Source organism: Ascaphus truei, chromosome 2, assembly GCF_040206685.1.
Source record: "Ascaphus truei isolate aAscTru1 chromosome 2, aAscTru1.hap1, whole genome shotgun sequence".
NCBI lineage: Eukaryota > Metazoa > Chordata > Amphibia > Anura > Ascaphidae > Ascaphus > Ascaphus truei.
The window spans coordinates 368234853-368249032 of record NC_134484.1 but is presented as its reverse complement, the minus strand read 5'-3'; the positions used below and the strand labels follow the sequence as shown (position 1 = coordinate 368249032).

General features: G+C 39.4%; 1 protein-coding gene across 5 annotated transcripts in view; it reads right to left on the bottom strand.

The window, feature by feature from the left end:
- RBMS3 (RNA binding motif single stranded interacting protein 3) overlaps positions 1–14180 on the bottom strand; it is a 713484-nt gene that overhangs the window by 329733 nt on the left and 369571 nt on the right. For 2 of the 5 annotated variants that reach the window (XM_075587010.1, XM_075587009.1), the window contains one exon: positions 4–24. The exons of the other annotated variants lie outside the window; for them this stretch is intronic. In XM_075587010.1, the coding sequence (XP_075443125.1) occupies positions 4–24 (21 nt within the window). The remainder of the gene's footprint in view (positions 1–3; positions 25–14180) is intronic. 5 annotated transcript variants of the gene reach the window in all.

Below are 14180 nucleotides of genomic sequence, written 5' to 3'. Positions count from 1 at the left end.
CACCAGACTCTCAGCCTTCATTTCCTGCACAAACACAATTTATTATATCATATATAAGTATAACATTGCATAATAGTGGAATACACATCACTTTCAAGCAAAATGTTAACATTGCTTGACTTTTACTAATGTACTTTTCCCCCTTCTATCTAGACATCAGAACTTATATATTTTAATGGGGGATAAAAACAAACTGTTTTTATCTAAAGTGCCAGTCTGAAGTGCCAGCCAAATAAACTTGTGTGAAATGTTTAAACTTATAAAAAAAGACACATATGTATATTGCATTGGACTAGATAGGGAACAGTACTAAATAAATATAATATAATATAATATCAGCCTATATTGCTTTATGAACATTTGAAAACAAACTTTTTGATACATGGGGGTGGGGCTTAATATTATCCTCAGTAATATGCTATTTCGACAAATAACTATATCAATAGAAATTGTACATTTTATTTAATAGCTGTGCACAAAATAAGGTTTATACATTAAAAAATCTTACAATATGATGTAAAAAATAGTATTCTCTACAGAGAAACAAAAAAGAAGCAAAAAGGAAAGGAATAAAGAATCAACAACGTAATTGAATGTGTCGACTCTGTAATAGGACAATCGTTGAACAGCAACATTGCAAAATATTTTCTTTTCCCCCCGTACCTTTTTCAAGGGGCCTGACCCTTTCATGGTCAGAAGACACTCGGGTGGTGCCAATCCCATGGTTGTAACCAACCCCCAGTAATGTGAATAGAATTGTGTTCACCACACCAATGCTCTCCTACACCTTTCTCAAAACGGGACATTTTGAGAACGGTCCCAGGAGCCTGATTGAACCAGGTGGCGGGCCGTGTTTGGCCCACATGCCTTAGTTTTGACATCCCTAACCTAAGTTACATTACATTTCAAATTATTACTTACTTTAAATAATCCAGTTTTTCTCCAATCTATAAGCCTTCAAACTAAATTTTTAAAATGTTGCTAAGTAATTACTAGTAATAGTTATTAGTTACCAAAAACGGCTTCAACAAGAATTAACCATTAGTGAGAAAAAATTAATACATTTAAAAAAAAAAAAGCAGGGAAATTCACATCTTATTATTGAGTTTGCCAAAAAGGTATTTCCCTTAGAACTGTTCTTTTCACTATTTTACTATGTGACTATTAACTTGAAAATAACATACCAGGTTTAAAGGCATTATGCTAAAGGTTGGGCAATTTTCAGCAGGAGTCGCTTCAAATGAATTCTGCCTTATAAAACCACAGTAGGTCATTTCCTGAGCTGATGTTCATAAACAGGTCCTCTGGCAGTAAATGAACAAATCAGTCTAGTAATAATGTTCTGATTTAAGAATGGTCGGGACGTACAGTGCAGGATACAGCTCAAGAAACTGTGCAGGGTCCTATTTTCCTATTTAAGCCAAAGACCATTCAGAATTGTATTTTGACGGAACAGATGTTATTACCCCGGTTAATGTTGAATAATGCCAGATATAATGTGGGAATCCTCAGAGAGGTTTGAGCAGAGCACAGCAAAGTAGATGTAGGGGCTAGACACCAATGTGAGTAAAAGTCCTTTATTCCACGATCGACATCATGGTAGTGGATAAGTAAAACTCTCTTACGCGTTTCAGGCTTCTGCCCTTTATCAAAGAGAACAATTACACACTGCAACTGCCCCGCTGATATAGGTCTCTCCCCGCTTCCAGCTGATCTCGGTTTCGTGATTTTTTAGCGCGAGATCGCTAAGCTACAATCTCATTGGCTGTCTCATATGGCCAATGAGATGAATGAATAAATTCACTCACGTATGACGTGCAGGAGGCGGCTCAGATCAGCGGATCGGCTACAGTATGTCTTCGTGACATATAAAAACAACAATATACATAACAACGTTTGATACAAATTAAAAACAATATATAAGTGATATTACAAAAAACACTCTATTCGACTGAAATGGTAGTACAGGAGGTAATACAGAGAGGAAATAATGTATAGCATGTAACAAGGCTGTTTATACATCTAACTGCAGAGACCTAGTAATGATATAGCCATATACATATAGCAAGTTAATTAAATAGAATCTAGGTAATCTTGAATACATATCCACAGTTAGCAGTCCTGATATGTCAGCCTTCTGTAGATAAAGGATCAGTTGGAACAGGCATAGTACATTATTGATCATCGGCATATGTATATATTGTGCAGTTCACATATATAGTTATCTTTATCACTACATATCATACAATATTTCTATATAAAGATATGTTGTGTCTATGTTTGGGATAAAAGATAAGTTAGTGGAGACAAGATACATTTTTAATCATCAACTCATATATTCCATGGTTCGCATACAGGCATACCCCGCTTTAAGTACACTCACTTTAAGTACACTCGCGAGTAAGTACATATCGCCCAATAGGCAAACGGCAGCTCACGCATGCGCATGTCATCACGTTCTGAACAGCAATACCGGCTCCCTACCTTTACCGAAGCTGTGCGCAAGCAGGGAGACTATAAAGCCTGTTACAAATGCGTTATTTACATCAGTTATGCACGTATATAACGATTGCAGTACAGTACATGCATCGATAAGTGGGAAAAGGTAGTGCTTCACTTTAAGTACATTTTCGCTTTACATACATGCTCCGGTCCCATTGCGTACGTTAATGCGGGGTATGCCTGTATATATAAATCATTGTCACCACATGTTATATATTAATCTTATGTGAAGATACAATGCAGTATTTAGTCTCGTTCGAGCAAATTTGTCCCTGAAGAAGCTCCTTTGCTGGAGGGAAACGCGCGTTGGACGTGCAATGATGTCAGTCTCCTACTTGGAGCTGTTTTTAATGTAGTTTTGTTAGGTTCCTGTCTCAGTATGTTTAGATCACAGTACTTGGCGAATTTAGTCTAGTTTGTGCAGTCAGCGAGCACTGTGACCATTCCTCCTACCCCCTTGTGTATGCATATGCTGTGAATCCATCAACACTGGGGCTGTGAGTGCTAATCCCTGTATTCACAGGTTATGCACTTCGAGTGACAGATCCCATTACGGAATTATTTAATTATATGTTCATTTTAGGAGGTCTGGATATCATTATATTTTTTTCAATCACTTTATTGGTCTCGCTGACTATCATATTGTTACCATCTTTTCCAACAGCTGATACAGAGGGGTAATACCCTGACCTATTGCATCATATGCCTTTAATCCACCATCAATAGTTGATTAATTGGGTTATTATTATTATTATATATACTATATGACATAGATGCACGAGATATATATTTAATATTCAATTTAATTTATTTTTAACTCACGTTACACCTATCCTTGGTAATATATGTTTTAAGTCAATTTATTAAAAGTTACATTTTATACCTGTGGTGTGCAGTTTAGTGAATTCTTTTAGGGGCACAGTCAATTTGTGCTCCCCTTCCCCCCCTTTTCTGATTCACTAGTCAGTTCACAGTTTGCACCCACAATTTGATTACCACATTCATTATTTAACTACCCAATTAGTATGGTTTTGTGATCACTCCCTACCCCTCCCTTGTTTCTTAACAGTTGTATTGTTACAAATTGGCTTACTGAACAATTGCCAGCTCTGCTTTCAATATTAGGTTAATTTTTATTTAATTTCACAGAGGATTGATAACATAGGCCGGCGGGTGTCCCGGGTGGTCCCCGCGGGTGTCTGGAGTCCCCAGGTCATCCCCACAGGTGTCTGTGGGCCCTCAGGTGGTTCCCACAGGTGTCCAGAGGCCCCAAAGGGGTCCCCAGGTGGTCCCCGTGGGTGTCTGGAGGTCCTATGATGGTCCCCACGGATCCCCCCTGGCCTGCAGTAAAATAAACCTGCAACCCTGTTATAAAATAAATAAATATGGCATAAATTGCAATAAATACCCCTCCCCCCCTACACCACCACCAAAGACATGCAGTACAGTAATGTGCAAAATAACTATTATCCAGATATGGATAATAGCTAATTTGCCCATTATTAAATCAAACATTAGCCAAGCAGCATAAATAAATTAAATAAAACCGTTCTTCTTACCCCTGCCATCATGAAGGGAATCCTCGTCAGCATATTGCAGGGCCATGTCCTCCGATGCCAGCAACAATACATACAAAATTAAATCTAATGGCCCCTAAATCCTTAATCCCCATAGCGGTTAAGCTATAGTAATTAAGGGGTTAACCCCTGTCCAATGCTACCCACGTTGGGGGCCTAACCACCGACCCCGGACCCACTATACCCACCCTGTACCCATTGATTGGTATAGTGGTACATCATGCCCATATAATATGTGCATGATAAGCCACAGTAGCACTCAATGGTAACCCTAATCCAAAAGCATAAAGGCCAAAATTCAACAACACAAGCACTTAAAAAACACTATTCAATAATTAAAAACAGTAGCCAACCAATTAAATAAAAAGAAGCAGTAACAAAATAATCAATCAATTAATTAATTTCAAACAGTAGCCAACATATCAATTAATTATTAAATCCACTATCCAATACATCACTTAAAAGCAAGATGCCAACACAAGAAATCATTAATTAAAACCGCTAATCAATCCAAAACAATAACACAACACAACACAAGCCAGCAAAATGACATAGAAACACATCCACAGAATAATCACAAATAGAAAAAAAAAACACTCAATACAAAGGAAGCATTTGCCCAAAAAATGCATTGGCTAATGTATTTATCTGTACCCTAAATGGGAACAGTTTAATACATTGAGTCAATGTGCAATGTAAAACTTAAACAAAAACATATCCAATCGAAAAATCTGAAAAAAATAAATAAATTTACATACATTCAATACTTACCTTTAGAAGCCTTCCGAATCCAGGGGTATCAGGAAGCTCTAGTACCGTGACATCATCCAAATCAATCCGACGCCATCCACCTTGAAGATCCTAGCCAGATAACAAAATTCTTCTTTCTTTGATCTTCTAACACCTTCTTTCTTCATCTGTAATTATTTCTTGCTTATCTTCATCTATTAATCAAAAAACCCCATAGTAGATCCACAACCCAATTTTGTCACGCAGGCTTCTTGAGATCAAATGAGGCGTCAAGGCCTATGATGTCACATTTTTGGGTCAGATGGTACAGCTTCAATCTGACGCTGTATCATATGCCTTCCTCTTTTTTTTTTTTTAAGGATGTGACGTCATCTCCAAAGGAGATACATCACATCCTTCAACCCACATGGCTGTGTCACATGCTATTACAGCCAATGGGATTGCAGACAATCCCATTGGTTACTGTACCATTTGATAGGTTACCTTAGTTCACAAGGATGTGACGTCACTTAAAGGGATGATGTCACATGCTTGTGAACTAAGGTAACCTACCAATGGAATTGTCTGCAATCCTATTGGCTGTAATACCTTGTGATACAGCCATGTGGTTTGAAGTATGTGACATATCTCCCTTGGTGATGACGTCACATCCTTAAAAAAAATAGGTCATATTTATGGCCTTGACACCTCATTTGAGCTCAGGAAGCTGACGTGACGACATTGTGTTGTGGATCTACCATGGGGTTTTTGGATTAACAGATGAAGATTGAAGATCAAGAGAAGCAAGAAATAATTACAGATGAAGAAAGAAGATGGTGTTAGAAGATCCAAGAAAGAAGAATTGTGTTACCTGGCCAGGATCTTCAAGGTGGATGGTATTGGATTGAGTTGGATGACTTCACATACGAGAGCTTCCTGATACCCCTGGAATCGGAGGGCCAACGCTTCTAAAGGTAAGTTAAATATTGAATGTATGTAAATGTATTTTTTTTTCCAGGTTTTTTGATTGGATATGTTTTTATTTATGTTTTACATTGCACATTGACTCATGTATTAATCTGTACCCATTTATGGTACAGATAAATACATTATCAGCCAATGCATTTTTTGGGCAAATGCTTGCTTTGTATTGAGTGTTCTTTTTTCTATTTGTGATTATTCTGTGGATGTGCATCTATGACATTTTGCTGGCTTTTGTTGTATTTTTGTTTTTTGTTTTGAATTGATTAGCGTTTTTAATTAATGATTTCTTGTGTTGGCTCCTTGCTTTTAAGTGATGTGTTGGATATTGATTCAATAATTAATTGATTTGTTGGCTACTGTTTGAAATTAATTAGTTGACTAGTTGGTTACTGCTTTTTTTAATTTAATTGGTTGGCTACTGTTTTTAATTATTGAAGAGTGTTTTTTAGGTGCTTGTGTTGTTGAATTTAGGCCTTCACTCTTTTGGAATAGGGTAGTTACAATTGAGTGCTATAGTGGCTTATCATGCCCCTATTATATGGACATAATGTACCACTATACCAATCAAGGGGTACAGGTTGGGTATAGTGGGTCCGGGTTGGATGGTTAGGCCCCAAGGTCGGCCCTGCAGTATGCTGACGAGGACGCTCTTCATGATGGAAGGGGTAAGTAGAACGGTTTTATTTACTTTATTTATGCTGCTTGGCTAATGTTTGATTTAATCATGGGCAAATTAGCTATTATCCATATCTGGATAATGGTTATTTTGCACATTACTGTACTGTATGTATTAGGGGGTTGGGGAGGAGTATTTATTGCAATGTATGCCATATTTATTTATTTTACAACAGGGTTGATACTGCAGGCCAGCGAGGACCTGCGGGGACCACCCGAAGACCCCCAGGGCAACCACCCGAGTGTCCACAGAAACCCATAGGGACCACCTAAGGACCATCGGACACCCGTGGGGACCACTCAGGGACACCCGCCGGCCTATGTTATCATTCCTGTGTGAAATTAAATAAAAATGGTTGTATGTTGGGGTACAAGGGGTGGGTTATGTATTGGTGCTTAATACATATTGTAATATTTATTGGGGGAAGAGTGGGTGAGTGAAAGGCCAAGTACCCCTTTCACTCACCCCCTCTTCCCCCCAATAAAGTTGCTATAACAATAATGTTGCCCCTTAACCCCTTCATTGCCTTAGTGGTTAGCCGCTAAGGTAATGAAATTGACTGTAAATGCATTTTTATTGCATGGGATTGATATCGGGGGTCTCCGGTGCTGATATTAATCAATCCGATGCAGGAAAAATGCATTTTTGTTCTAAGTGCCGTCTCGCCTTTTATCGGCAGCTTCTGATTACCTTCTTGCTAACTTTTCCTGGCGAGACGATTTAGAGAGGAAATCGGAATTCTAGAGCAGCGATTAGCCTTGATAAGCTAATCGGGGCAATTAGAATAGAGCGAATTTGGCAAGCTAGCGATTAGTGGCTTCTCGCCACGCGTTTGGCGTTTTTTTTTGGGGGGGGGGGCAAAAAAATAGCTGAAAAGCTCTCTTATCGCCGACTTATCGGGGCTTACTGAATAGCAGTAGATTTTTTTGGCGATAAGCTGGTGATAAGTGACGTATCGCTGCTTACTGCATGAGGCCCTAAGTCTTATGTGTTTTTTGGGAGGTATGGAACTGGAATATATAGAATGGCGAATACTGTGACATTTAAAGTACAATCCCAATACCCAATTTTATAATGATATATTTCCATACAAATTGATCTAACAAGCCTGTGATATCCACTAGTAAAATTTCAGGACGTTCGTCCATAGACCAAAATTGATTTACTCAATACAAAAGAATTGTTTTGCTTTAGTGTGTAAAGCTTTTAAGAAAAAATTTAATTATAAAAAAGAGTATCAAATGTATTCAGAATAATTTGAAGTCCTTTTCTTTTTAGCTACAAACAACTTCAAGGAGGAAGGTGGTATAAACATCTCTGCTTAATAGTCTGCACCAGAGGGAGAAAGCTCGGGAATCAAGCTTCGCACATACTGTGCAACAAAGACCAAAAAATGAACAAATTGTGCCACAACATGAGTTCTGCATTAAATACTCTGAAGTGAGGAGTGCCCACTTCAAGAGACTCACTGCTCTTATCCATAACTTTAATAATATAGAAGAGAACCAAAAAATAGCGATCCTCCTAGGAGAAGACGAAACCACGTAAAAACGTGCTGCACACTATATCAACAACTGTCATAGAATGAGAGGCGGTGACTAAACCCACATCCCTGTAATTGTTACCCATTCACAGTGTAAACTTTATGCCCTACACCAGGGGTGCACAAAGTTTCTGAGCTGCGCTCCCCTGCTGCGGGTCATGTGACGTCATATCATGTGACCACGCAGCCATAATTTTACATGCGTTATGATGGCGACGCGCATGTCACATGACCCCGAAGTGTCATTTGACGCGTCCAGAAATCTACTGAATCCCGGTAAGTTGAGGTTGCAGAGGCCTTGCGCGGTCCTATGGTATTTAACTTAAATGCATCAGGGAACAGCGCGGGGCCTCTGCAACCGCCCGCCTCCCCCCCCAAAATGAAGATGACATGGCATGTTAAATTTATACAGGCATTACATGCTAGTAAGTCTAGATTTAGAGATGTCAATGAATGTCAATGAATGTGATACACAAAGTAACATGGAAAAGTAAAAAAGCAAATATAAAGTGGGCAAGTTAAGGGTGTGAGGTGATACAGAAAGAAACTTGGGGAGTGCTCAAGCAGTAAAGTGCAAAATATGTGCAAAGTGTGAACAAAGTGGATAATAAAAGGTGCATACAATCAAGTGATATGTGAATAAAAATGATGTTAAACCATATGCTGCTTTAAAATTCTTTCTTTCATGTGCCTGCAAGGAGCTTCAATCTTCCTCCCAGGATCATAGAAAACCGGATCCAATGGTACAGGTCATAAAAGTATAATTGGTACATACAAAAAAGCCTTAAAATGTAAACTCACATTTAAAACTTAGAATACAGACCTTGTATGTGTTTCTTTGGCGCAGTGGTCCCTCAGAGTCTCTGTTTGTGCCTCCCCCTGCTCCGTGTATCAGAAGGACGCCTTGGAGCAGCGACTTGCTCACCTGGCAGTCACTTTCTGGTTCGTGACGTCACGGAGTTCGCGCCTCGCGATACTTGGGGCTGAAATGCTGTGGCTGATCAATGGGTTTATCGGCAAATGCTTGTTTTTATTTAATTGTAATGTATTGTATTTTTGGTTATGTTATGTTTTAGGTTGCCCATTCATTGCTATTGTGGCAATCCATGCCCATATTGTGGGTATAATTTACAACAGTCACAATCAATGGGTTTATTGGCAAATGCTTGTTTTTATGTCCTTGTAATGTATTGTATTTTTGGTTATGTTTATTGTAGGTCCATTCATTGCAATTGTGGCAACCCATGCCCATATGGACAGCTGCCTTCAATCTGAACCCCTTCAGTGTACATCTGTGTTGCCCTAAAAGCGGACATCTAATGGGGTTCCCGAAGAGCTGCTCCCCTCTGCACAGGACCAGCGTGCTAAGGGTTAACATTTGCTTGTACTTTGCGGAACGTCAACCTCACCCACTAGAATGTTAATGAGTTAAGAGGACAAAGGATTTTGAATTCACAGCTGCATTCGATCTGAGCCCCTTAAATGTACAACTGCATCGCACCAAATGCAGATGCCTGATGGGGTTCCCCAAGAGTTTCACCACTCTGCACAGGACCAGCTTGCTATGGGTAGCAAGCGGTAGTAACCGCTAAGATAATGAAGGGGTAACTCCTCCCACAACCCTCCTGGTAGGCCTAAACACCCACCACAGGCCAAATACCACCTTCACCCATTCCCTCCACCACAACAAACTGGGCACTGATATTTAACCCCTTCATTACCTTAGCAATTTGCTGCTAAGGTAAGTAAGTGTAAGGATTCTGCTTGATCCGTGATGGGTTTTGCTGTGGTTCAGGTTTTCCAAGTCACCTGCCCTTTCTGCTCACTGTGGCTATTTTGGGTACTGGCAGCCTCCTATATAAGGCTGTAGTTCATAGTGGGAGTTGCTGAGCAAGGTTCTACGTTTACAGTTCCTGTTTGTCTACGCTGTCATGCTTTACCCTTTCATCTGTTTGGATTCCCCAGTTGCTGACCCTGGACCGTGACCCCGACCTCACTGCTTTTTACCTGCCCTGACGATTTACCTGTTTAGTGGACTTTGCACCACTGCCACCAGGCCTGACCTCCTGTCTGCTTACGGACTATGGATACTCTTACAGGACTCTGTCCCTGGGCTCTGGTCGTTTTGTTTGCATCCCTACCTCAGCTCTGCAGATCCACTTCCTGATTTGAGATGAGCAGTGTTACATTAAGATGCCTGTAAATGTATTCTTATTACATAGGATGGAAGCAGGGGGTCTCCGGAGCTGATATTAATGCGGGTCAGCTCCGGAGACACCCGGATTCACTACTATGTAGTACAAATATTTTTTTTCTACAGAGATCAGAATCTGAGAGTTGCAGCAGCGATGTGAATCTCGGAGCTATCAGAATAGCTCGATTTCTCAAAAAAATCGAGCTGTAGCCTTTTTTGAGCTTCTGCATGGTTTGTCTGTGCGGGGAGCTATCAATTGGGGAGAAGCACTTTTCTAGTGAGATTAGCATGTTATTGGAGCTTTCTGAATAGCTACACATGCAAACTCGCTCGAGACGAGCTCAAAACTGTTGATAACTCACTTATCAAAGCTATTAAAATAGGCTCCAAAGACTGAAATGTATAGAACGCCAGTGCATCAGAAGAACAAGTCCTTATAATTATAACGTTTGCAATTGAAAAACTCCCAATGTACTGTGTAGTACAATAAAGTTGCCCTAATAGGGTTAGGGGACTAGTACTTAATGCAACTGGCAACTCTAATGATTAGTACAGACAAAGTCCCATATGGTGAGAATAACAGGATATGGCAACCCACAGAAAAGACTCCCTTTTTATTCCAGGAGTTTCCCACAGCAGGTAAATGAATGGCGTGCAATCCACCAGATGATGCAGCAGGAACAGGTAGAAAATGGCAGTGCACTGCCAAGAAGACCAGGAGGAGGCTCACGGTTGCAACAGCAAAAATATTTATTGCATAAAAAGATTGGACTAAATGTACCCCCTAGCCACAGCAATAGTCCACCAACGCGTTTCCGGCTCTATGTCCTTTCTCAAGGTGTACCTGTCATGGAACAAGAATCACATCCCTGTTTCACCCCCCTCTTTCCTTTGCAGCTTCTGCCTGTCAGTTCTTATTTTCAGCTGCATAGAGTTTGCACACACACACTGTGCCTGTGTGATATGTAACAATGTTGCATTTCTTGCCTCTGAGCATGTAATCAGTGAGTTGCTACTGCAGCCTCTGAGATTCTTCTCAGAATGGGCTATTCTGCCCTCCCCTCTGTTTTGTTCACAGATAGTCTGTCCCAAGACTATTCCTTTTACCCACATTGCTCCTCACTTCCTTTTCCACCCTGCAGACAGTGAGTACAGCACGCATCTCTGTTACTCTCCTATGGCAAGGCCATCTCTTTCTACCTGCTTCTAACTACAAATCACTACTACACACCATTCACAAGAACCTGTATTCTGCTGCTTTTTCCAATAAAGTGAAGGAAATATTATAGGACTTGGAGTGATTTGTAAAGGGGGCTGAGTTAATGCTATCGGGGGCTATTCACACATCAAAACGTGACCCTAGCTTCAGAATAGTACCTTACTCTAAACGCTCTGATCCTATAAGTATGAACACACAGTGTTCTATACTTACTAGCACACACAATTACAGTAGTGTTCATTTACAGCGTCCTGGTAATACTGGACAGTTGTTTAACATACCCACTTGTTCAGACTGCTTAGTGGTTAAGTGCAGTTTATTCACTACAGTATTTTGATCCAGAACACCTCACTGTGTGTTCATACTTATAGGATCAGAGCATTTAATTATCGTTTTAATACCCATTATTTTAATTTGTTTATTAAAGTGTATGTTTTAATGTGTTCATCATATCATCCCTCAGGTGTTTAGAGTGCCCATACTAGGTTTCTGTTCTCTGTTCGTTTAACAAATCTACCTTACCTGCACAAAGAAAATGAGATTTCAAACAATTATGTTTTGGACTTTAACCTTTGTCCTACTTGCAAACAACACTATGCCTTCCAGGGCAATATTTTTAATAATGGATCGTGTTTATGCATGATTGAAAACTGCCAGTAGTTTTTTTTATACAAATATGAAATTCCATTTTGTTTTGTACGTAGCAATCGCAATTTGCAGCGGGAAAATAAATACATGTTTCAATCAAAAAAGTTTCATTGTTAAAACAGCTTACTAGGTTTTTTATTTCTAAGTGTCTCTGTGGCCTTGACTATACTCACGTAAGAAGTATCTTGCCTGAGCATTGTAATTACATTCCAATCACCTTACAGAGGGTAACTTTTCCCCAAGGTTTACTGGTAACGATATTACATTCAGTATTGCAATGGAAATGCACACACTGTTAGATCATTTTGTTATACAGATTTTTAAACCTTTGATGCATAACCAAATCCTTTTAGTTTCAAGAGGGATGGATAAAGCAAACAAGGTTTTATCAGATCTTCCTTTAAAATGGAATTGTTAGTATAGTGATTACAGTTATGTCTGGGATTTGGTTTCTGGTCAGAGGTCTACTATTAATATTTCATTCACTCTCTAGTGAGATAATATTATCTCCCCATATCTCATTGCTTAAAGCAGCAAAACATGTGAAATTATATATATATATATATATATATGGAAAAAAGAACAAAAAAGAAACAGGCGCACACCTAGTGCATTACCACAATAAAAATGTATTGAATGAACATAAAATCTAACAAATGGACACTCACAAGGATACAGCAAATAAAAGCGTGTATGAGATAGGCTCTCATGTGCCTTGCAGCTCAATCACCAGCATCCGTCCGCAGTCAGTGGCGTCGTCACGTGGATCACCTTCGTGAACCGGAACCGGAAGAGGGATCTTTCACCTTCAGTGCTCCATACCATTGGTCCCTCCGGGAAACAGGCACCTCAGATTTAGAAATGTATAAGGTAGCAGGCCGGGAGAGCAGCACACGGGAGCCAAAAGTTCTCAGTCAATCTGTATCAGTGTTTGTGGGCAAATGGCGGCCGGACTCTAGCCACGCCCTTCTTCAGGGAAAGTCGTCATTTGATGACGAAACGCGTAGGGCGTGGCTAGAGTCCGGCCGCCATTTGCCCACAAACACTGATACAGATTGACTGAGAACTTTTGGCTCCCGTGTGCTGCTCTCCCGGCCTGCTACCTTATACATTTCTAAATCTGAGGTGCCTGTTTCCCGGAGGGACCAATGGTATGGAGCACTGAAGGTGAAAGATCCCCCTTCCGGTTCCGGTTCACGAAGGTGATCCACGTGACGACGCCACTGACTGCGGACGGATGCTGGTGATTGAGCTGCAAGGCACATGAGAGCCTATCTCATACACGCTTTTATTTGCTGTATCCTTGTGAGTGGCCATTTGTTAGATTTTATGTTCATTCAATACATTTTTATTGTGGTAATGCACTAGGTGTGCGCCTGTTTCTTTTTTGTTCTTTTTTCCAGATATCACTAGGGACTGGTGATCCCTTTGGAATGGGCTGCAAGAAACCAAGGACATTTCCACTGGAACAGGACTTTATGTATTGAAGGTTTTTTATTATATATTTTTATCTTTTGACAATTTTTTCTATACATTTTTTATTAATAAATACATTTTTTAGATTTTTTACATTTTTTCCTTTAGGGTTTTGTCAGGAGATTGTATTGCTATTTTAAATTTTTATAAAGTTTTATCATAGTGTATTAGCCCTACTGTATCTAGCTGCCCCTTCAAGCCTATCCAATTAGCTATTGTCTCTCCTACTAATATCTATAATTAACTGGTTATTTAGCGGCGCTACTTCATATTGTTTTCTTGATATATATATATATATATATATATATATATATATCTATATATATAAATTTTTAATAAATCAGTTCTGTAGTATTAGATAATACTTACTGCATTTTTTTTATTATTCAACTCTTAATGCCATTTTAAATCTGTTTTTAAGCTGCAGACCAAGCAATATCCTACGTGTGTTTTTTTTAAATTAATTAATTCTGTACTATGAGAAAATACTTGTAGCATTTATTATAAAACAACTCTGAATGACATTTTTATGTATTATAATGTAACATGCCTTTTTTGATTCTATATCAACCATTTACAAGGTCACATCCCCTTCCTCTTCTGAAACAGGCTCCAGCACACCATTTTTGAGC